The 26,030-nt window shown below is 37.1% G+C and overlaps 1 protein-coding gene across 2 annotated transcripts in view; it reads right to left on the bottom strand.

Annotated features, from left to right (window-relative positions):
• The window catches only part of Sema3d (semaphorin 3D), a 193,342-nt gene that overhangs the window by 118,946 nt on the left and 48,366 nt on the right, over positions 1–26,030 (bottom strand). For both annotated transcript variants that reach the window (XM_040728654.1, XM_005083585.4), the window contains one exon: positions 4,617–4,804. In XM_040728654.1, the coding sequence (XP_040584588.1) occupies positions 4,617–4,804 (188 nt within the window). The remainder of the gene's footprint in view (positions 1–4,616; positions 4,805–26,030) is intronic.

Here is a 26,030-nt window from a genome sequence, read left to right as displayed (position 1 = left end):
CTGTATCCTGTTATGTATCAGCAGTCATCAAATTATATTGATCGGCAAAATGTGTGCCATCATAATAAAAGCATTAAAATGTGGCTTTGATGACTGTCTTTGATCAACAATAACACACCCGAGAGTCTTTTGTATTCATTTATGTATGAGTAGGCATTGTATACTCAGAGGCAAGTAGAGAGTGTAGGCTGTCATATTTTGTCACTGTCTCTCTATTTCTTTTTGAAGGATCTCTGGCTGAAGCTATGGCTTGCACTTCAGCTAGTCTAGAAAACAGCCTCAGAAATCCTCCTTCTTCAGACTTCCACCCACCCCAGAGCTGTGATTGCAGATAATTTCAAGGTGGCCAGATTTGTTACTATGGGTACTGGAACCTGAAACCTAGTCCTCATAATTTCAGATATCTTAACTGCTGAGCAATCTTTGTAACCCAGCTTAGGGTTTTAGAAATATTATCACAGCATAGTTATGAAGAGAGCTCAAGGAATAGAGTGGATATCAAAAAAGAGTTTTCCAGGCTTGGTGATACATGGATGTAATCTCAGCATTAAGCAAGGAAGGTCATGAATGCAAGGTTAACGTAAGTTACACAGAGACTCTGTATCTCCAAAACTGAGGAGAGGGAGGGTAGTCTTCCCTACCAATATAAGAAGAACTCTTTGCTGTGGCTTTATTCTGATGGAGAGTGCTATTACACAACAGACGTCTTGGGGTTCTTATCTGTTTAAGTAAGCAACGGTATCATCTCAAGTTCCACTTCCACTAAGTTTGCTTTTCTTGCTGTCATTACCCAACTTTTAGCATCTTTGCATGCATATTAACTGTTTAGTATAGGGAGACTAAGTGTCAAATTGAGAATCTGATTGTTTCAGTGTCATACTTCAGACATTGTTGATTTTTTTTCTCTAAAAATTGTTTTATCTGCTTGGATGTCATCAGGATCATTTTGAGAAGAATTTGACATTTGAGATAGGTTTAGTATATCTTTTCCTTTATAGATATAGTAGTTCGACTATCTATCTATCATCTCTCTCTCTCTCTCTCTCTATATATATATATACATATATATATATATTCTATCTATTATTTAGTTGTCTAGTTTGTTTTGCTCTTAAGGCAGGTTTTAGCTATATAGCACAAGCTATACTTAAATTTACTATCTTACTATCTTTATGTCTCAGGCTTATAAATCCTGAGATTGCAGGCATAAGTAGTCCAGCTGTCAAAATATGGCTTTTGCAGCATGTCACCTGAGTGATCAAAATGCTGAGTAGAGTGTTTTTCATCTGACTGATCAGAGATCCTGTAAACCTCAGCATCTTTGAGTTTTACTGTGTGAATTTAGTCCCTAAAGTGTTTGTCTGTTCCATGCCTTCTAATGGATAACCCTTGTATGGATTCTTTCCCTCATTCCTGCTGCCTGATGTTCAATATAGCTATGAAGAGAGCCCAAGTAATAAAAGGGGTATCCCAAAAGAGCATGACAGTCTTGGTGACACAAGGCTACAATCTCAGCACTGGGGTAGAATATTATTTTCAGTTGTGGAACTTGTATTTATGCTGAACTTGAATAACTTTGTGAAGCTGTGATTCTTTTTTTGTCTAAAACACCTTATGGTTTAATAAAAAGCCAAATGGTCAATAGGAAGACTTTAGCAAGAAGAGGCAGGACTGGAAGGCAGAGACTATAAATAAAAGGAGAACCAAGGAGAAAGGAGGGACAAGAGAAGGAGAGGAGGACACCAGGCGACAACCACCCAGTCAGACAGTTAGCAATGATGGGAAAAGGCAAGTAAGATACACAGAAGTAAGAAGGAACACTCCTCCACTGCTGGTGGGAATGCCGACTCATACAGCCTCTTTGGAAATCAGTATGGAGATTCCTCAGGAAAATGGGAATTAATCTACCACTAGACCCAGCAATTCCACTCTTAGGCATTTATCCAAATGAGGCAGGTTCATACAACAAGGGCATCTGCTCCACTATGTTCATAGCAGCATTGTTTGTAATAGCCAGAACCTGGAAGCAACCTAGATGCCCCTCAACTGAAGAGTGGATAGAGAAAATGTGGTACATTTACACAATGGAGTATTACTCAGCAGAAAAAAACAATGGAATCTTGAAATTCGCAGGGAAATGGATAGCACTGGAAGAAACCATCCTGAGTGAGGTAACCCAGTAGCAAAAAGACAAACACGGTATGTACTCACTCATATATGGATTCTAGATATGGATCAGGATAGTGCCAGTCTGCACTTCCACAGATAGAGAGTCTGGGAAACAGGAAAGAACCGAAAAGATATGCATATATGCATAGTATCCAAGAGAAGAGGATGGAGACAAGATCCTCTGATGGGGAACACGGCGAGGGTGGGGGGAGTGGGACCTGGGAAGAATAGAGGGGGTAAAAAGGAAGGGAGTTGGTCATGGGGAAACAGGAAGTTGAGGGGGTGGGGGTAGAATAGGGGGAAGAGGGAATCATAGGATCGAAGACAGATCAGGCACCAGAGTGACCTCGAGTGATCTAAAGGGATAACACCAATTGGTAAGCTAAGCAATAGTGGAGGGATCACCTCGAATGCCCATCCCTGATAATGAACTTGATGTCTATAACCATCTGGGAGCCTTCATCCTGTGACTGATGGAAGCAGAGGCAAACACACAACTAAGCACTGAACTGAACCCAAGGAACCCAGTGACAGAGAGAGAGGAGTGATGAGCAAATTGGCAAAGAATGGGCTGGCAAAACCAGCAGACAGCTGATCTGAACAGCGGAGTGCTCTTGGACCCCAGACCGACAGTGGGGAGGCCAGCATGGAACTGATCTGGACCCCCCAAATGTGAGTGTCAGTGAGAAGGCCTGGGCAACCTATGGGGCCCTGAGCTGTGGATCAGTGTCTATCCCTGGTATACAAACTGTTTTCATGTGCCTATAGCACAAAGAGAGATGCTCTCTCAGCCTGGACTCTTAGGGGAGTGCCTTGACCCTACCAAGAGTAAAATGACAGACTCTAGATATCCCCTATGTGGAAGGATTTGGCAATAGGATGGGAGGGAGGGGGGGAAGGGGAGTGCGGGAGGAGGGGAGGGAGAGGGAACTGGGATTGACATGTAAAACAAGCTATTTAAAATTAAAATAAAAAATGATAAAAAAAAGAAAAAGCCAAGTGGAAAAGGTAGATTGGTTAATTTAAGATAAGAAAAGCTGGCTCAAAACAAGCCAAGCTAAGGCAGTGTACTCATAACTACAAATAGGCCTCTGTGTATGATTTACTTGGGAGCAGGGTGGTGGGCCCCTCAAAAAGGCCAAAAAGCAAACAGGTAATAGTAAAACACCAACAATACAGCACTCAGCAAGGAAGATCATGAGTACGAGGTTAACATGGTCAAAATCCCTGGCTTTGGTTTTTATTTTCAGACAGCACTTAGCTTCAAGCCAACAAGCTTTGGGGGAAGGATACAATAGATCATCTGTAATTATTGATATTATTCTCAAATGCAGCTTTTAATTATTGTTGAATCAAAATTCTAATAAATTATACCTCACAATGAGGTTCATCGTTTATTTTAAAAAGGCTTACTCTATGTAATTAATATTAAATGGCTTTCCACATGTAAGTATATGAAAATTTAAAAAAATTATCTGCTCCCTAACACAAGAAACATAAAATCCAAATGCCATTACTTTCCTCTTTTAATTTTCAGTGCTGGGGGTTGATCCTGACGTTCTGCCCATGCTAGGCAAGAGGCCTACAAATATGCTTTATTGCAACATTTATATCAACATATTGAATATGCAATAAGTAGAATATTAAGATTTGTTTTCTTTTCCATTTGAAAAATAATTAACTTTTATCACCATTAGTAATTTTCACTGGGGGAGGGCATCTTAAAGAATAGAAGATACTAAAGCTATCAGTTTAATTTTAATAAAAGTTCCTTTTAATGTTTTTTTTTATTTTTCCAGCAGAATTTTTAAAATGTGTGGTAAGAAGACTAGTATAAGTCATAAGAAAAAAAAAGATTCTAGACATGAAATTTTGTAAAAAGTTATATAAAGACACAAATATTCACATAATAAATAAGCAAAACAAAGTTTTTATATTATCCATTGATATTAAGTTAAATATTTAAAAGCAAATAACTTAGATTTTTTTATTTTACTGATATCCCTGGATTTTTATGTCTCTTATGATGATTCTTCTCATTTCAAAACTTGTAAAACTGGTATCTGGACCATTGTATACTATGAAACTTTTAGGTATAAATATCTTACTCTATAAAATACATTTTAGCTTGTGATAGTAATAGTAATTAGAAACAGTTACATATAAGGTATTGAATTTTCTGTTGTTATGTATTTGATTTTTAATGCAACTGAAAAGACCTGGTGGACTAGATTAATCATTATAAATTTCAACTGAAAAAATTACTTGAGTAGCTTAGGTATCATTTACTTCTCAAAAGGAAATAATTGTAGCCTATGTTCTATTTAAACAATTACTGACATATGTAACTTCGCAGAAGTAAATATACAATCCTAAATAAAAGAAACAGGCATTCAAAGAAAACATTTGGATATCCTGGTGAAAATTGAAAATATTTATGAACTCACCTTTGTAGGTTAGCTTCAGACGTGGAATATTTTGTTTAGAAGTTTCAGTGACAGGAAGAAACAGTACACTAGTGATTAGCATCACCCAAGCATGAAGAAGGTGAAGATCTTGACTTCTTGACCTTGGCATCTCATCTCTATTAACATTCATGATGAAAATACTGTTTTTCAAGCACTGTCGACTCAACCTAAGAAGCAGAGAAAAAGGAGAAAATAAAAATACTACTCCAAGCCGGGCATTGTTGACACGTGCCTTTAATCCCAGCACTCAGGAGGCAGAGGCAGGTGGATCTCTGTGAGTTCAAGACAAGCCTGGTCTACTGAGCGAGTTCCAGGACAGGCACCAAAACAATACAGAGAAACCCTGACTCAAAAAACAAAACAAAACAAAACAAAACAAAAAATACTACTCCAAGGCAATATCTTATATTCTCCTATAATTAGCAACAGTTTTCTAAATTCATGACATGTTTCCAAAGAATAATTTGTCTTTTCTCCTGCTTTGTTTTTACAGACATATTACAGAGAAACTGAGTCAGAACTAAGTAATAAAACTCAAGTTTGTCTTTATTTGGAAGAATGAATACATTAGTATAAATTCAACTATTGTGTTAATGAATAACTTTCTTCTCCTCAGGTTGTTGTATTTTTGTTTTTGTTTTAAGTGTATCTTCCTGGGGCACTATCTGTTTTTTTCAAAGCATGGTGGCTCTGTTCGTAAAGAAGAAGTGCTTGAAGAGCTCTATTTGTGTTTGATAACAACCTCAAAGGAAAAGATTCTCAAATGGGAATAGACAAAAGACAGTGTGTCCCCCTTCCAAGGCTTTATAGATGTTTAGGCTGATGCAATTGGATAAGACCATGCTATGACCGTGATATAGAAGTTAGAATAGAAGCATGCCCTCGACCATGACTGCAGGTAAATCTGCTCCACACAGCGCAAGGCTGCACGAAATATTACATTGTAAATATAAAATATGGACATTTATGAGAGGAAGAAAAGAGTTACTAACTACACTTTCCACAGTAAGACTGGATGTTCTTTGGTAAGAAACATTGAAAATAAAAATAATTCAAATTAAACCTGAAATTAAAAGTTCGCATGCACCCATTTATTAAATATGTATATATCAGATGTATTCAAAATATGTTTTGTATAATACAAATAATTTAACAATAACACTAATGACATCTGAGAAACACAACTCTTTAATAATGTCACTGTTGAGAAAAACAGGGACAGAGCTAAATAATTCTTCTGCCACATGGTTAAGTAAGAGTTGAGTCAGAACATTTGATCAGGAGTTGGTCTAGTGGCTGCCTTATTCATGCCTAAATACATGGTATTTTTTTGTGTAGAGGCCAGCTATCTTCAATTTATAATGGGGTCTTAATTCTCTTGCCTCACCATTAAGGTATCATCTGTGTTTGTAGTCAACAATCACTAGAAAGGATGCTGCTAGATTGGAGCCAACAAGTATTCCTTATGTGGTGCTTGAGTTTTAAAATTATTAGATAGATAACATTGGTATTTCATTGTTGACAACTTTATACATAATGGATGTGAATCCTCTTTTAAGCAGTGTTATTAATATTGAATATTCAGAACAAAGATTTTAAATTTATTTGTTTTAGTTTTAGAACATTTAATTAACGTTCTAATTTTTTTAAAGGGAGATCAGCTATTCAGGATACTGAAGTGTGTGACATACCTTTATTTGTTAGTACTGCCACTTTCATGCTAGGAAAGTTTTATGCCTTTAAGCTATACCCCAGATCGGCTAAAGACTTTCAATATCAAGGTTACCTTAAATCTCAGAAGGTAAAATCCATCCTTAAAAGTAAAATAACATCAAATCTTAAGGTATATGAATTTATGCACTAAGGATTATCCCTTACATAATATGTGACATTACTTCAGATGGAGTATTATATATGCATGATTACATTTATTTGTATATTTAGAAATAACATTTTATTAAATGTGCACTTAGAACTATTTAGTTCAGATTTACTTGACACTTTTTGACGTTTTTACCCAAGTGAGTATACTGTGACAGATAAAAAGTGTGATGGGTTTGTTTGGTTGTCAACTTGATTACATCTGTTGTTAACTAAAACACAAATGACTGAGCACAACTGCAAGGGATTTTTTAATGAAATAATTTGAAGGTGGAAGATACAGTTTTAATCAGGATGTTCTGAGATAAGAAAATAAAAAAGTAATCCACATCTTTTGAGGTGAGAAGATCCACCTTTAATCTGGCCCACACTTTATTCACACGAAATAAGGAAGTTGTATGTCTCTGTCTCTGTCTGTCTCTCCTTCTGTCTCTATGTCTCTGTCTTTCTCTGTCTCTCTGTGTCTCTGACTCTCTGTCTCTCTCTCTTTCTCTCTCATTTTCTGTCTGTCTGTCTCTCTGTCTGCCTGCTTGTTCTCACCTTTGCTAGAAAGTTCATTCCTTCACTGACATTAGAGTCTACTTTAGGATTCTGACACAAATTGAAGACAGCTTAGATCTCCAGCCTCTGATAGATTCTTGGACCTTCTGTTATTAGGCAGCCATTGTTGTACTAGTTGGACTACAGCTATAGGCATTGCAATAAATCCTATAAGGTTTGTTTCTCTAGAGATCCCTGCCTAATAAAAATGGAATGGCTATCTCAAAACACACACACACACACACACACACACACACACACAACACACACACATGGAAGATGACACGGTTAGTGGATGAAACGGCTTGCAGCACAAGCCTGAGTTCAATATCCAGAACACACCTCTAATCTTAGTACCATCTGTCCCGGGGTGCAGAAGAAACAATGAGGGGGCATTTTTCAACAAATGAAAGGCAAGAATTAGCTCCTGAAGGTTGTCTCCTATTTTCCATAGGCAAACTATGGTCCATGTAAATGATGTCCTCACATCTTTCACCCACAATGTATCAAATTTAAGATGATAAATAAATCATCACCCCCTTATAAATTATAAATATGCATATATTAATATAACACACTAATGGATACTTTATTTAATAATAAATTTGAAATAACTCAAAATTAAAATTTTTTGACTTTTGTATTTGTGTGTGTGTGTGTGTGTGCGTGTGTGTGTGTGTGCGTGCGCGTGTGTGTGTGTGTGCGTGCGTGCGTGCGTGCGTGTGTGCGTGTGTGTGTGCGCGTGTGTGTGTGCGCGCGCGCGCGTGTGTGTGCACGCGTGTGTGTGTGTGTGTGTGTGCGTGTTGTGTGTGTGTGTGTGCGCGCGCGTGTGTGTGTGTGTGTGTGTGTGTGTGTGTGCATGTTCACTTGTAAACAGGTGCATACCTGTAGAGAAGCCACAGGGCAATCTTGCATGTTATTCCTCAAAACTGTCCACCTAACTTTTAGTTAGGCAGGGTTTCTCACTGGTTTGGAACTTACTGAGCAGGGTAAATTGTCTGTCAAGCAAGTCCTATGACTTCATTTTTCCAGATCTGTAAATTACAAGTGCATAGCGCCATTCCTGGATTTTTTATTTTATTACTGGGATTCTGGGATTTGAACCTGGGTCTTCATTTTACCAACTAAACACTTTATCCATCTCATTTTTAAAGTAGTGGATTAGCACAGTTATGCTATTTCCCAAACAGATTCCTCTTGATAATCTGTTAAAAATATTAAATTGTTTTGAATTGCATTTTTAACTATTCAGTGTCTAATAAATGCAACCTTTCAACTTTTCTGTTTGTCCTTATGCTCTTGAAAATGATGTCTTATAGATTTACCCTAGGTATTTGTCGCTCTTGACAACACTTATCATAAGTTTATGTTTGGTTATTCAACTTTGTATCTTGTTTATTTGAAAAACAGTCTTTTCTCATTTTGCATTCCAATCCCAGTTCCCACTCCCCTCCTCCTGCTCTCCCCACCTTCCCCCACCCTACATCTTATTCACTCCTCAAAGGTAGTAAGGCTTCCCATGGGGAGTCAAGGAAGTCTGATAACTCTTTGAGGCAGGACCAACAGCCTCCCCCATATATTTAGGCTGAGCAAGGTATCCCTCCAACGAGAAAGGTCTCCAAAAAGTCAGTTTAAGTACTAGGGATAAATTCTGGTCCAACTACCAGTGGCCCCACAGATGGCGCCACAATCAGAGGGCCTAGTTTGGTACTATCCTGATTTCCCTGATGTCAGTCTAGAGTCAGTGAGCTCCCACTAGCTCAGGTCAGCTGTTTCTGTTGGTATCCCCAAACTGGTCTTGCCCCCTTTGCTCATATTATCACTCCTCCTCTTCAGCTGGACTCTGGGAGCTCTGCACAGTGCTTAATTTTGGATCTCTGAATCTGCTTCCATCAGTTTCTGTGTGAAGGTTCTATTATCATAATTCAGGTAACAGTAACATAAAATAGCAGTTTACAGATTGGTAAAAGATCTTCAACAACCCCACATCTGACAGAAGACTTTATCTCCAAAATATATAAAGAACTCAAGAAACTAGACATCAAAATGCCAAATAATCCAATTAAAAAGTGGGGTGCAAATCTAAACAGACTTCTCAACAGAAGAATCTTAAATAGCCGAAAGACACTTACAGCCAACATCCTCAGCCATCAGGGAAACGCAAAACAAAATGACTACCAGATACCATCTTATGTCAGTCAGAATGGCTAAAATAAAAAACACCAATGATAGTTTACGGTGGAAAGGATGCCGAGTAAGGGGAGCACTACTCCATTGCTGATAAGAGTGCAAACTTGTACAGCTGTTGTGGGAATCAGTGTGGCAATTTCTCAGAAAACTGGGAATTAATCTACCTCAAGACCCAGCAATACTCTTGAGCATATATTCAAAGAATGCACTCTCATATCACAAGGATATTAGCAGAATTGTGTTTATAACAGCATTATTCATAATAACCAGAATGTGTAAACAAGGTAAACTGCCTCTCAACTGAAGAATGGATATAGAAAATGTGGTATATCAGGGCTTACAGTGATGGTTCTGCTTCATCTTGATTTAAGGTCAGAGAGTTCAAAATTGTCCTTAGTCTTCCAAAGTAAGCCATAAGACCTACCAATCTAAGGTGTGTCTACTGTAGGAGGCTTGATCTTGGTCGTGGATGTCTTATCTAAATAAGAAAAGACTTGGTCTGAGTTATGGTTACTCTTTACCATCAAGGCCAGATAAGGAGAAACTGAGTCTCAGGTATGGCTACCAAATGTTTGGAGAATTAAGAATAAAAGTCTGAACTGGGCGTTGGTGGCTCACGCCTTTAATCCCAGCACTCGGGAGGCAGAGACAGGCGCATCTCTGTGAGTTCGAGGCCGGGCAAGATTGATAGCCTCCAAAACAATACAGAGAAACCCTGTCTCGTAAAACAAACAAACAAACAAACAAACAAACAAACAAAAACCAAAGAATAAAAGTCTGTTTGCTCCTTGTACATGATAAAGAAGTCTTTTGCCATGTGTCCCTTTTTGGTTGGGGTATTTAAGAATGGTGAAGAACTTGGGGCATTCAGTGTTCACTAGATAGTCCTCCTGACTCTATCTTGTATTTTTTTTTCTTAGTGTTTTTACATGCCCTTTCTCAATCCACATTCCCCCTCTCAGGTACAAACTGGGCAAGTTAGCTGGATCTGACTGAAGCCCCACAAAGATGGAATACAACAGTAGTACATTTACACAATGATGTACTACTCAGTGAGTAAAAAATGACATCATGAACTAAATTTGCAGGCATATGGATGGAACTGAAAAGGCACTCAGGGATGGCACCTGAAAAGGCCAGAAGACCCTGAAAGTAAATTTATAGGTCGTAAGCCTTCTGATGTGGGGGCTTGTAACTGAATTTAGGTCCTCTGCAAGAGCAGTCTGCACTCTGCACTAGTGAGCTACCTCTCCAGGCTCTACTGAATTTATATGGAGACAGAGTCTTACTATGTAACCCTTGCTGGTGCCATGCATACTAAGAAGCAAAATTGTTCTCAGGCTAGACATGTTTTCCTTTTGCTAGATTCATAGAAAATTGGTATGCATCACTACCTCTGGGTTCAGTTTTATGTACATTTAAACTATATTTATGTGATTTGAAAAGATATTTGCATATAAAGATATACTTTGTTATATATTATATATTATTTAATTTCTTTTCAGTCATTTATATCATAGCTTACAGCCAGCTTTTTAAGGTGAGGGGATGATTGAGATTCATTCCAAAAGTAGCAATTATTTTTGTGTTATTTACTTTTTGTTACTGTAATAAACACCAGAGTATTACAGAGGATATAGGTCCATATAGTTTACATATTAGAATCCCTCGTTGGGAGGAAACCTGGGAAGGGCCTCAAGACAAGAACTTGGGGACAGGAAGTGAAAAACTATCTGTGTGCTTGCTTCTAGGATCCCCTTCAGTTACTTTTCTTACATAACTCAGGTCCACCTGGCCAGGGATGGTAAAAAGTGAGCTATGGCCTACTCTATCAATTAACAAAAAGGAAAAATATTCTCCATCGACATGCCCACAGGCACAACTAAGGGAGGCAATGCCACAGTTAGGTTTTCTCTTCTCAGCTATCTCTAGCTTGTCACAAATTTACAGAAATTAACCTGCACAATATACAAGTGCTTAAAAAACAACAACAGTACTTCCAAAATTGAGGAAAAAGAAATGTTATACAAAGCAGCTTAAAGAGAGGACTAATCATTGAACAAAGGAAATGATGGAAACAATAAGGGGGAACTCAAGAAATAGTGATTCTTGGCTCTGGGGTCAAGAAAAGCTAAGCAGAGAGCAATATAGTTTGTGATTGAACAGAAGGGAAGGTGTATGAACAAATGGGACTTAATGAGGATGGTACCAAAGAGAAACTTTAACTCTTTGTCTCATGCCATTTTTAAAACTGATATATGCATTGATTTACCCTCTTTGGTGTTTACTTGATAGTGCCTGTTGGTCCCATTATTCCCATCAGTGTGTGTCTCCTTTCATTCACACAGTTCTTTCACTTTTCTCTCTGTCTACCTGTGAGTAGATTTCTGTTATCTGGTTCCATCTCACCCACAGCCTAGGGATGCAAGGATGTTATCTATCCCCTCTGAAAACAGTTAAAGACGAGTGGAAAAATAAACTGAATAGATTAAAATCCTCATCAAGTGGAGGACTTCTGAGCTCCTGGACATTTGGAGGACTGCTTTCTTTTTGACATGTAATATTGTATATAACAGGGATGTACATTTACATACAGAGGAAGAAAGAAGACACACCATATGTGCATTTTATTAGCAATAATGACATCAGTTTGAGACATTTTCTGGAAATTAATGACTAGTTGAGGTTAATGGCCCTTGGCTATGTACTAAGATAGCTACTCCTCCAACTGGTCATTAATCGCTACGACATGCCCTGTGCCTCCAACATAGTCTGTTAAAAAGATTGATGCTTGGTTTCGGTGAACAGTGGCCATACTGTTTCTCATAAACCCACTCATTCATAACGTTTAATAACTTAAAAATCAAAGCATTGCTTGCTTTACTATGATGACATTCTGGTAAGTGCCTACACGTGCTGAAACATATACCAAAGGGTAGGAATGAAACAGAGGAAAAAAGTCTTGAAAATACTAGAAACTTTTAAAAAGTAAGTAATATTCTATTATTTAATGCATTCTCTACACTCTATTATTTGTGAACATTCTTTCCTTCCCAGCAAACCTTTAAATTCAGTATTTGATCTTTTATTTTCATAGATTTTGAATAAATGTCTTGTCAATAACCTATGTACTAATGAATTAATATTTGTTGACTTTGTGTGTGTGCATGTGTATATATGACTGTCCACATACACACACACATACATGTGCATAAGTTTTACATCTGGGAGGAATTGTGAATAAATAGAAGTAGGTGTGAGTTACCCAAAGTGGGTGGATTTAGTGAATTGGACAGGTTATACTGCGTGCTACTGTCTGTAACAAGCTCGGCCTGGAGCCAATTAGCTGAGTATAATCTATTCCAGATGTTCATGGAGACAAACAGCACTCTTGGGGAACTTCAGATGTGGAGCCAACAGGGAGTGTTCTGATTATGAGATTTTTACACACTGTTCCACTAAATCAGAGATCCAAAAGCACAATCTAACACTCAAGAAGGCCTGTATCATTTCCCTAAGGAACATAAAAAGTCCAAAACTTATTATATGGAAGGTAACTCATCAAAATTTTTATTTGAGTACCAAGAGATATAACATTTTATGTAAATTTCATTGATGTGACTTATTTATGAATAATAACTTGTTATTATACTTATGGCAAGCTGATAAATTGTTAGTACTGAAAATTATTCTATACAAGAAACAACAAGTAAAGTATACAGTAAATCTTCAAACACGAAGATTTAAAGGCTAGAACATTTAGGCTTAAAACTGCTTTTCAGGAGTGTTTGTGTGTGTGTGTGTGTGTGTGTGTGAGTGTGTGTGAGTGTGTGTGAGTGTGTGTGTCTGTGAGTGTCATTTCTGTGTGTGTTGTGTATGTGTTTGTTTGCAAGTATGCATCTAGGAGGAAGACAGAAAAAAGATGATTGCTTTCCAATTTTATTAGTGGAAAAAAAGTTACCTTTATATATTCTTGTTCAAGTCAGGAGACACGAAACTATAATCACCAGAAATTATAAGTAATACCTGTATATTTTTAATGCATATAATATGTTACTATTTCAGAATACTGTAGAGTATGTAGTTCTTTTTCTCGGCTTGGGTTTCTGTGAAATTTTCTCCTTACAACTTTGCAGGTCTACTAATATTGTCATTTTTCAGGTCTTCTTTAGGAAGCTATCAATGTTGAGTTATTGAAAATATAGCTTCTCTGTCATTTCCAGGAGACACAATGTCATGAAAGATGCTCTGGCTTTCTGACTTTTACAATCTTTCCATCCCTCTTCTGCAATGTTCCCTGAGTTCTAGCCATCGTAGTTGTGCTGTAGATGGATCCTTTGGAGTTAAACACCTTGTGATCTGTTCATCTGTGTATTTTTCACCCCTTATAATTTTATGTAATAAGCTCTATACATTGTAGAGAAAAAATTATTTGATGAGAGATTGTGTAGTTGGCTAAGTTTTAGTACCAAGCATGATTGCCTTCCTGTTTAGTGGGATTTAAGTCAATTAGACAATTGTTAGTTACTGTCAAAATATGACTGCCATTATTGCACATTTGGGGATATTTTGCCATACTGAGTTTTGCTCTGGTTATAGACTCCATATTTGGGTACAGCCTAAATCTCAAAGAGTCTTTCAGGTCAAATCCAGTTCAAATCTTCCAAGTTCTGTGTCCAAGGTGTGTGATGTCTTCAGTAATAGGGAATTCCCTTGAACATCTGTGAGACAAGCAAGGTCAATAGTAATAGTTGGTCTTATTTTAGATGTCTCTTGATCTCCTATACAATCTTGAAAGAAGGTTTCTTATGGTTCATATTAGGGTATCCTTAGACAGTTTACAGCTCATTGCAGTATGTGTCATTTTACATTAATATAGAATAATACAATGTGTTCTTGTGGCATTGGAAAATCATATAAACATTTCATTTGAATTTTATTAAATGTTACCATTATTATTAATAATACCCTTCACTCTTGAGTATAGAAATATATGTTTCAAACATATATTGCACATAATCAAATCTTACAGAATTATCTTTCAAATGCAACATAAGCAGTGCTCTAAGGGAATTTAAAGTTACTTATGGAGTTCTGAAACCAAGTCTTCAAATCAGATTTGAAATTCCAAATTCACAATACAGAACTATTAATAACAATTCTGACTCCAACAATAGATGATTATACAGAGGTAGACTTTGTCATCACCACACAGCATCTGTGTTTTAATGTTCATTGTTTATAGTTGCAATGATGAAGATGTGTGTTCATGGATTTCATCTGAGTTGAAAATGTTTCAAATGACATTGCTCCAATGCCATTCTGTTTGTAATTGAATCTTTCATGGATAGATAAATATTACAATGCAATTTTGAAAATGTTCCTGGTTAGAACAAGGTCTCTGGGTTCAATTATCCATAACATAAATGTGCCTTGTGCTCCAGGCCATCTACTACTCCTGAAAGTCTGACTCAATTAATGTCCCTTCATTGGCTTCCCTGTGATAGTGAAAACTAAATGTAATTTCTGAAACAAAACTTGTTATTTTAAATTATCCTGATAACATGTCTTACTTTTAAACCTAATATGATGTCATTATTAAATTCTTTTGACCTAAAGTTTGACTGTCACCAGTTATAGTCTGTATAAATCTCCTGGGTCAAGCCAGCAACAGAGTTTAGAGAAGAGGAATGAGGTAAGATCCTCTGAACAGATGGGGAACACGGCAAGGGGTGCGGGGGGGGGGGGTAGTGGGAGCTGGGAAGAAGAGAGGGGGGAGAAGAGGAAGAGAGAGTAGGTCATGGAGGAACAGGAAGGTTGAGTGGGGGCTAGAATAGGGGGAAGAGGGAATCATAGGTTAGAAGATAGGTCAGGCATCAGTATGACCTCTAGAGATCTAAAGGGATGACACTATTTGGCAAGATAAGCAATAGTGGAGAGACCACCTTGAATGCCCATTCCTGATAATGAACTTTATGTCTATAACCATCCTGGAGCCTTCATCCAGTGACTGATGGAAACAGAGGCAAACACCCACAGTTAAACACTGAACTGAACCCAGGGAACCAAGTGACAGACAGAAAGGAGCAGTGAGCAAATTGGCAAAGAATGGGCTGGCAAAAACAGTAGAGACAGCTGATCTGAACAGGGGAGAGCTCTTGCACCCCAGACTGACAGCTGGGAGGCCAGCATGGGACTGATCCAGAAACCCCGAATGTGAGAGTCAGTGAGGAGGCCTGGGCAACCTATGGGTCCCTGAGCAGTGGATCAGTGTTTATCCCTGGAATCTAAACAGACATTGTGTGGCCATAACCCAAAGAGGGATGCTCTCTCAGCCTGGACTCTTAGGGGAGTGCCTGGACCCTGCCCTGGGTGAAATGACAGACCCTAGATATCCCCTATGTGGAAGGAAATGGCGATAGGGTGGGAGGCTGGGCAGGATGTTGGGGGAGTGCGGGAGGAGGGGAGGGAGAGGGAACTGGGATTAACATGTAAAACAAACTGTTTAAAATGAAAATAATAACAATAAAAAAGGAAAAAGATAATAAAATGAGGTCCTGAAAAATGGAAAAAAAAGAAGACACCAGAAAATGGAAAGATCTCCCATGCTCTTGAATTGGTAGGATAAACATAGTAAAAATGGTAACCTTGCCAAAAGCAATCTACAGATTCAATGCAACCCCCCCATTAAAATCCCAGCACAATTCTTCACAGACCTTGAAATAACAATAATCAACTATATATGGAAAAACAAAAGACCCAGGATTTCCAAAACAACCCTATTCAACAAAGCAATGTCTGGAGGCAACACCATCCCTGATTTCAAGCTTTATTACAGAGCTATAGTCCTGAAAAACGCTTGGTATTGGCACAGAAACAGACAGAAAGACCAATGTAATAAAATAGAACACCATGATATTAACCCACAGACGTATCAACACCTGATCTTTGACAAAGAAGTTAAAAATATACAATGGAGCCGGACGTTGGTGGTGCACGCCTTTAATCCCAGCACTCGGGAAGCAGAGGCAGGCGGATCTCTGTGAGTTCGAGGCCAGCCTGGTCTACAGAGCTAGTTCCAGGACAGGCTACACAGAGAAACCCTGTCTCGAAAAACCACAAAAAATATACAATGGTAAAAAGAAAGCATCTTCAACAATTGGTGCTGGCATAACTGGATGCTGGCATGTAGAAGAACTCGTGTCAATCCATGTCTATTGCCATGCACAAAACTTAAGTCCAAATGGATCAAAGACCTCAACATAAATCCAGCCACACTGAACCTCTTAGAGGAGAAAGTGGGAGGTACCCTTGAATGAACTGGTACAGGCGACTGCTTTCTGAACATAACACCAGTAGCACAGATACTGAGATTGACAATTAATAAATGGTACCTCCTGAAACTGAGAAGCTTCTGTAAGGCAAAGGATACAGTCAATCAGACAAAAAGGCAGCCAACAGAATTGGAAAAGATTTTCACTAGCCCCACATCTGACAGAGTGCTGACCTCTAAAATTTACAAAGACCTCAAGAATCAAGTTTCCAATATACTATATAATCCAAATAAAAAGTGGGCAACAGAACTAAACAGAGAATACTCAGCAGAGGAGTCTAAAATAGCTGAAAGGCATTTATGAAAGTTCTCAGTATCCCTAGCAATCAGGGAAACGCAAATCAAAACAAGCCTGAGATTCCATCTCGCTCCTGTCAGAATGGCTAAAATAAAAACATCAATGACAGTTTATGCTGGAGAGGAAGTGGAGACAGGAAGTACCAACTCGTACAGCCACTTTGGAAATGAGTATGGAGATTCCTCAGGAAAATGGGTATCAGCCTACTACAAGACCCAGCAATTCCACTCTTAGGCATATACCCAAAAGATGCACATTCATACAACAAGGATGTCTGTTTTACTGTATTCATGGCAACATTATTTGCAATAGCCTGAACCTGGAAGCAACCTACATGCCCCTAAACTGAAGAGTAGATAGAGAAAATGTGGTACGTTTACACAATGGAGGACTATTCAGTGGAAAAAAAAAAACAATGCAATCTTGAAATTTGCATGCCAATGTACAACACTGCAAGAAACCATCCTGAGTGAGGTAACCCAGTCACAAAAAGACAAATGTACTATGTACTCACTGATATATGGATTTTAGACATGAATAAGGGGAGTGCCAGCCTACAGTCCCACTGCCAGAGAGTCTGGGAAATAGAACCTTCAACTAATGACTGATGGAAGCTGAGCAGTTACCCATAGCAGTTACTGAGCTGAACTCAAGGAACCCAGTGACAGAGATGGAGGATTTATGAACATAGAGGTCAAGATTGGGCTTGTTTTACCCACAGAAATCGTTTACCTGAACAAATATGTCACATTTTCTTATTCCAGGAAATTGCTGAAACATGGCTGCTCAAAAATCATGTGGTATGTTGACTTAGGTTCATTAACATGGATACCAAGGTGTGTCTTAACTGGGTTGTATAGTAATTCTGGTTTCAGGTTTTAGATTGGAGAATCTCAATAGTGGTTGATCTGCTTATAATCCCACAAGCACTATAAGAATTTCCCTTCCCTGCATTCTCACCAGCATTATTGTTTTTATTTTCTTAATGACAGCCATTTTCATTGGGGTGAGATACAACCTCTATGTAGTTTCCTTTTGCATTTCTCAGATGGCTAGGGATATTAAACATTAAAATATTTTAGTAACATTTACAAAAAATTCAGATCTAAAACTTTCCAAGTATTATTCATAACATATTTCTAAATGTCTGGGTAGCCTAACAAAAGTTGAATGTTTTCTTCAACACATTCCTAGAATTATTTCATTCCTTAGATCATCATAATATGTCTGCTTTATATTGTCTAATATGGAATATTAAACCTCATACTAAATTTATTTTGTTTATATGTAAGTATTATGAGCCTTTATAATATAGAATTCAGTTAGTGGTAGTGATTAAATGATAAAAACAAAACTGTCAGAGTCTTGTATCATTTTAAGTCACATTTCTTAAAATTATTGAATACTACCATGTCATTGGTAAAAATTTTAAATTATATCTATATGTACATTTATATTGAAAAGATAATATTTTAAATATGTCTGTAACACTGTCTTATGGTGAATCCTGAGCTAATGATGAGTATACACGCAAGCTCAGTACTGAGGGGGTTGAGGCTGAAAGACAGTAAGGTCCGGAACAGCCTAGGCTCCTTTGTCACAACAAACAACCAAAATTTCAGAATTCATGAGTAAAACTACATTTATCCATTTTACTTGCACTCTCTTAATACATCTGAGGAAGTATTTCCTGTACTTACATATTTACATGTAAACATAACCAAGTTAACAATTGTGTAAGCAATATATGCAGAATGCGTTGGTATGCAGTCTTGTGACAAGGTATGTGCCAGAAATTCCCCCTCATATCTATTGCTTATTCATAAACGCTTGCTTTCTTGCCGATGGCTATTGAAGCTATATGCCTCAGGAATATTTGAGCTGTTTACGTTTTACCGAGCATCCTAGCTATTCATAATTCTGAGCAGCATTTCACCATATAGCCTTCTTTAGTTACATCTACACAACTGGTTGTAAAAATCAACCATAGATTTTCCTGCTTCCAAAAGAATCCTGAGTTAGAATATAAGGGACAGTCTCCTCTCTCTCTCTCTCTCTCTCTATATATATATATATATATATACATATATATATATATATATATATAACCCAAGATTTTAGAATCACTTTTTATTACACATTCTCTTAAAGGAGTCAAAGGAAAGTCTGGAATTTTAAAATATATAACTCAGCTTACCAGTTAGTCTTTCAAAGTCTTCAATCAACTAACTCTTTATTTGTGTTATGTGTTATCATACCTACAGTAAAGTTCTTGAGTTGTCTGTGGATTGCTCAAGCTGCAGGCTAAGAACTGAATCCTTGGTCATCTGACCTCTGGGTATAAAACCTACTTTGAGGCTTACAGGCTTTATTCTTTCATAGACTACACTTAATTTCTGTGAATTCAAACTTCATATTTAGAAAAATACATCATTATTTCTTATTAAATGTGCTGGTGATAAAAATCAAGTGTGAGACCTTGTCCCATGTCTGGCACACAGCTCAAAGCATTAGCTACAGCACTGCTATTTTTTACACATACAACAATAGTGACTACTTTTCTGAAGGCAATAAGTGGCAATGGAATGTTAAAGAAAAGCTGGAAGCTCCCATGATCCCCTGTCATGCACACAGATGTGTTTGTATCATTTGGCATTGAGGCTCTTGCTCTCAGCCTGCATTGTAAAGCTGTTTTCAATGCATAATGAGATAAGAGCCCTCTTGCCTTAATAGTCAGACACACATTTTCTCTCCACTTCTTTTTAGGGTCTATATGTACTGCCAAAATTAAATCTGAACAAAAAGAACACACTTATCAGCTTTACTGCATGGAAATGTTAGAAGATTAGAAAAAGTAAAGACAAAGTAGAAAAGAAATAGCATTTAAAAATGTTTAACTTGGGATCAATAAATATCTTTGAAGGAAATGTATTCAGAGAGGTTTAGCACTCATAAAATTGAGAAGCTGTTGTGGCAGCCAGCCAGTTTGAAGGTTCTTCTGAAGGCTCATTTGGATAGTATAAAGATTGAAGAGGCTGGTACAAATTAATACTTTCATCTTTCATTATAAATGTTGTACACTATTTTAAGAATATTGAAAACATTGAGTTTCCCAAATCAGTTTGCAAGATGTTTCCAAATGACATTTATGACATTTCCTGCCTTTCACAAAACCTGTCTTTGTTACTTCTGGAAAAACCATAATCTCCATCACAGATAGATTTTTAATATATTTTATATTTTTAAAAATTTGTTAATTCATTTTTACATTCCATATTGTGTGTGTGTGTGTGTGTGTGTCTGTGTGTGTGTGTGTGTAGCTCAAGGACATTCTGAGTATCCTTCTTAGTATCCTCATGTGTTTTCAGAAGATACTTGTTTTCCTTAGAGTCACTTGAGAATGTCTCAAGAGCCTTCTGTTGGCAGAGAAAGGCCAGGAAAGAATGGGGACAATTTGACCTTTAAAATCAGGTAGTTTTGAATAAAAATTGAATTCCAGTTTTAATCACTTCCTAAGTAAGATTTCTTTGAAATTTAGGAATGGTAGCTTTGCTATAAAATCTGTATCTATTCAGCATATCCAAAGAAGCACAAGACATTGGGTAACCTGTATTGTACATCAGCAAAGCTCTGTTCTCCCAAGTTGTGTGACCTGCCAAGGTATGTTGCTGGTACTTGCAGTTATATTCATAAAGTGCTTGCTTTAACAATATGAGAAATTTAGTCTTTCCTATTAATATGATTTAAGTGGAGAGAATTTTATACTAGACAACCATATTTTCTGTAACTATGCGAAGTTGTCTTTCTAGTCTATTTTTTTCTTCCTTTCATTTGTTATTTGTATCAAGAAGAAAAACATGACATTGAAAGTAAGAATAAAGCATGCCCATGTTTGGGAACTACTCATCAAGCACACAGACTCTGTCTTTGGTGCCCACTCCTGTTACAGTCACAGAACAGACCTATTCTAAATAAATCACATCCAGATTAAAAAAGGGATGGGAGAGCAGTGTCTAAGTGGTAAAATATGCAAGCAATTTAGAGGAAAAACTTAGTGATATAGAGATTATTGGTGTCTTGGGCAAGAAGGAATGTGAAGCTCGACTGTAGCAATGCATGCAAGCATCTTTTGGAATGCAAAAAAAAAGATCAACAAATATTTTATTATAGAACAATGAAAAAAGCTATCTTCTTATCCTTCACACATCAATAAATCAAACTTATATATAACTCTTCAATAAAGCTGTTAGACCGGATACCTTGTAAAATTAAACTTCTCCTTTAGCAAACAAACCCTCAGGTACATTCCTGTTTAGGGTTGACCTTCAGGGCCTGTGATAATATCTGTAGTCAGGAGTCACAGAACTTGGACTTTTAAATTGCTACATATGACGCATTTAAACTAAGTATGTTTTAATGATAACATTATCTATCTCACCTTACCAATCAATCATTATACTAAAAATCTAGACAGTAATATTTTTAGGAAATTTACAATAATCTGCAAATTGTATTTTATGATTATGTGAGTTTAGGACAATTATGCCATGTGTTTCCCTTTCAAATATGATGAAAACAAAATCATCTGGTTAGAAAGCAAATTATACTTTACTGCTTCCAAAAAACTTGTATTAACTGGGAACAGAAACAGGGTGGAGGGAGGCAGTTCTCTTACTGATTTCCATCATCATACATCTTGACATTAACAGTGAAACTTTTGAATTTATACTAGGGTCTCTAGTCCAATTTTATTACAGAGAAAAAGAGAAACAAGCAAGTATAATGTGTGCCATGGTGAAAGAATAATGAGTTAAATAGACTAAAAACCTTGCTGAAGGCCTGAGTTTAATTCGTACAAGCATCTATGTGAGTTTTGGAATGTAATTAATCCCTCAGTTTTGGGAAGCATCTGTATGTTATGCAGACAGGTATCATCAGCATCACATTGTTATTATGTAAAATATATGTAAATTGTTTAATGAAGAATGTATACTGTCCAATAAGGTTTTTTAAAGATACTAATTTTTCAACTCAGCGTAGCTCTCTTTGTGATAGATACCACTAGAACATATCAAGTACAGTGATTTACAGACAGCCTGCTTCAGATTTATTGTAAACTGTTTTCATCCAAGAAGCAACTCACAGTTATGCACAAACATACAAACCACAGAAAGGAGAGTGAGAGAAAATAGTTTCTTTACCAAGGCTGTCACCTGTAAGGAGGTATGTAGCTGGCTGTCACTGATGGAGCCATGCTGCTCCATTTTCAAGGCTAGGCCTGAGGCTGAGGTTTGCTCTGTCTGGGTATGTGACTTACTAATTTGATATTCTGGATTTGTTCTGTATACACGAATCCAAAGATTGCTTACTATTTCCAGATATTTTATGTGTTTTCTGTCCAAATGGCATTTCTAATTTGAAATATAAACTCCTCAGCTTGAAATCCAAGTTCTCTCTTTAACTACACAAATTGCTTTCTCTCTGTTCTTCAGCATGCACTCCTTGTCCCAGACAAAATGGTCAGTGAATGCATGCCATCCAAATCATGCTCATTTCATTCTCCCTGGAGGGATGTTCTACTCACCCTGATCCAATCGCATCTAAAAAGCATTTCTGGATAAGTTTCAGGTCAAAGCACTGATTCAGTATTTGTCAAGACAACTATAGTAGGCTTTTCTTTACTTCATTAATTTAGGAAAAATCTCATAAATACTCTTCACCTTGTGATGTTTACATTTGGAATTTCTCACTCTTGTCTTTTCAACCAGCATGTGTTACACATTCAGTAGAAGCATGCATCACCTTGGAACTGGGGTCGTTCCCCAGGTGAAGAGTCTATGGAATGATACTATTTCCCTATGCTGGGCAGTGGCAGCAAGCAACAGATCCCAGTTCACCACCAACCACAGAGGCAAACAAGCAATGCACTTCCTTGAGTTATACTGATAAACTATGCTGCTGGGCTGTTAGGATAAATATATGACGTACAGTTCTAATGTACAATGCTCTTAGTTAAAACATGCGTTTTGTGACCTAACTAGATCATAAATAAAGCTGCATTTACCTTTGCTCTTCCTCCTGCCCCACTCTGAGAATCAGCTATCTTTATCTTTAGGGTTAAAATTTGGGATTAGTTTTGACATCAACTGTCCTTAATTAACAAATCCAAAGACTAACCTATTCCTTAAAAAAAAAACTTAGTTTTTTGTGTGCCAATGTTTCCTTCCGGATCCTCTTTCCATTCCTACCCACGTAACCTTTTCTTCCTTAAAAAATAAAAAAAAACAAATGCAAAAAATTGCTCTCCCCTCACAAACAATAAAAATTCCTCACCAAAACAGTATTCAAATAACAGTACACACACAAAAATATGGGAAGTCCATAATATGTTGGTCAACTACAACTGAACGTGAGGACTCTCTTGAGGTAGTTGAAATACCCATTGTAGAAAACTGATTTTCCTTCTCCTAACATACAGGAAACAGTTCAAGCCGAGCATTGGTGGCATATGTCTTTAATCCCAGTACTCAGGAGGCAGAGACAGGCAGATCTCTGTGAGTTCGAAGCCAGCATGGTCTACAGAGCAAGTTCCAGGACAGCTTTCAAAACAATACAGAGAAACCCTGTTTCTAAAAACCAAAAAAAGAAAGAAAGAAAGAAAGGAAGGAAGGAAGGAAGAAAGAAAGAAAGAAAGAAAGAACAAGAAACAGTTCAGTTGTTGACCTTATTCCTTTGGACAAGTTTTCATTCATTCATTTAAAAATATATAATATAATCAAATAAAACAGAAATTATCACATTGAATTTGGACAAGAAAAAAAGGAATAGCCCAAGAGAACTCACAGGAATAAAAGGCTCACTTGTTTGCACACTCAGAAATCCCATAAAAACACTAAATTGGAAACCACAATATATACTTGACTTTTAGGCAGTAGATGATTTTTGGACATTGAAATTGTGCTTTTTCTTTTATTTACCTCAAATATCTCATAATAGCTTGTTAGACTCAAAACAAAAACTTAACTAATGTATAGAAAGGAAATCCCCAAATAATGAAATGGAGACATAGCAAGCATCCACTCTCTCTCATGACTCAATAAACACTAAACTTTGGGAAAATACAAGGCTGTAGAAATTTTCATTAAAATGATCTTTTTAATTAACTGGTAACATCAAAATTTGTTAGAGAGAACTTGATAAAATATAATTAGTGATGAGAACAATTAATCTGAGAGATTTGGCTTTGAATAATAGAACATACTAAGGAATGGAAGAGAAGCATTTTGTTTTTCAAGGGTCTGAGCATTGCTGAAAACATTTTTCTATTCATATTTTCTATTTCCTAAAGACTTTCATCTACAATAATGACTCTGTCTCTCTCTGTCTTTTTCTGCCTCTCTCTATCTCTCTCTGTCTCTATCTCTCTCTGTCTCTGTCTCTGTGTCTGTCTCTCTCTCTCTCTCTCTCTCTCTCTCTCTCTCTCTCTCGTGTGCGCACGCTGGATCTGTGTATGTGAATGTGTTGCCTGAATGCATAGCATAGCATGCTCATGCCTGGTGTCCATGAAGGACAGAAGCGGGTATGAAATCCAATAGAACTGGAATTACAGATGGTTGTGAACCACCATATGTGTCCTGGCATCAAAGTCATGCATCTACAAAAGCAGAAAGTGCTTGTAACCACGGAGATGTTTCTGTAGTGCAATGCCATGAACATTTCTGTTTTGAAAACTGGAAAATGAGACTCCCATTTGCTAAATGGTTATGTTGTCAAAATGTCATCTAAATATTTATCCTTCTAACCATAGGCTGGTGGCATTATAAGTCTTAGTCAAAGGATCATCCCTTTGTGGTGAAGTCTCGTTAGTGCAGAGTGTGATGGGTGGGAAAAGTAACAAGGCAAGTGATTGTTGAAGCATCAGCTTTAAAAGGAGCACATATAAGGTCTTCTAATGGTCAGGGAGCACTGAAGTGCAACAGACAAACCAATATGAGTGATGTATGTATGATAGGAAACAAAGAACTGAAATGCTATCTTATAGGTGTAACATGACTGTGAATGCGTGAATTCACAGAAACTACAGTTGTCTGCCCACAGTTAAACCTATAAACATATAGTCATGGATGGAGGATGAGCTCCATTAACACCATCAGTTAATCTAGCCCCACTTAGGGGGAGCTAGTGGAATTTAGGGGTTACTGAATTGGAGGGATTCATTGTCTTTAGTGATGTAGCTATTGAGGACTTATTCATGCTTTTGTAGATAGCTCCACATTCATGCTCATTCTGCCAGGTATGGTTAAACTCAGAGGTTGTATAGTATAAACAAAAATAAAAATAAACATGAAAGTGGGCATATGGTTGATGACTAATGGATGTAGGTGAATGTGGGATGGGGGAATAAAGGAAGGTGGGGGAGGAAAATATCACCACAATGTGGTATATATGTATGTGACATTGTTGAAGAGTAAAATTGTTCAAAATAACTGTACAAAAGACAAAAGACCTTTCAAATGAATTTATTAATCTAAGATTTTCCAAAGAGTTCATAACCAATCAAAAACAGATATTCAGCAAGGTAAGTCTGATTTATATGCTTGTGACCTGAACAAATTGCTTTAACTTTTTAGTAAGATATGAACCAATTGAAAACCTGTTATAAAATGATAGTAAAAGATAAAATGGTATTTTTAACAATGACATATCTATAAGATTTTATTTTTTCATCTTATTATGGAATAGGCAGAAATGTGACAAACTCAGAGCAACCCTCTCCTTCATGTCAGGAATGATCTAGTCCCATATTTGAGCAGAGCATATCATAGATGCTATATGTTTCACCCACATAGTGGGTAAAAATCAATAAGTTTTCATGAACTGCACTTAACACTTTCATAAATTAAATTTCGGTGACCATTTCCATTTTACCCCCAATCAAGAAGGCTGTAAAGAGAACAAGATCCCTGTGACTCAACTGTGACCACTCAGTAGCTGAGAGAAAGACACTCTGAAGACTTCAAGATAATGGGGTGATCTTCTTCTTCTTCTTCTTCTTCTTCTTCTTCTTCTTCTTCTTCTTCTTCTTCTTCTTCTTCTTCTTCTTCCTTTCCTCCTCATTTCCTCCTCTTCTCCTTCCCTCATCCTCCTCCTT

This window comes from Mesocricetus auratus, unplaced genomic scaffold, assembly GCF_017639785.1.
Source record: "Mesocricetus auratus isolate SY011 unplaced genomic scaffold, BCM_Maur_2.0 Super-Scaffold_100019, whole genome shotgun sequence".
In the NCBI taxonomy this organism is placed as follows: Eukaryota; Metazoa; Chordata; class Mammalia; order Rodentia; family Cricetidae; genus Mesocricetus; species Mesocricetus auratus.
Note: the sequence above shows the minus strand (reverse complement) of the source record. Positions and strands in the feature narration are given on the sequence as shown.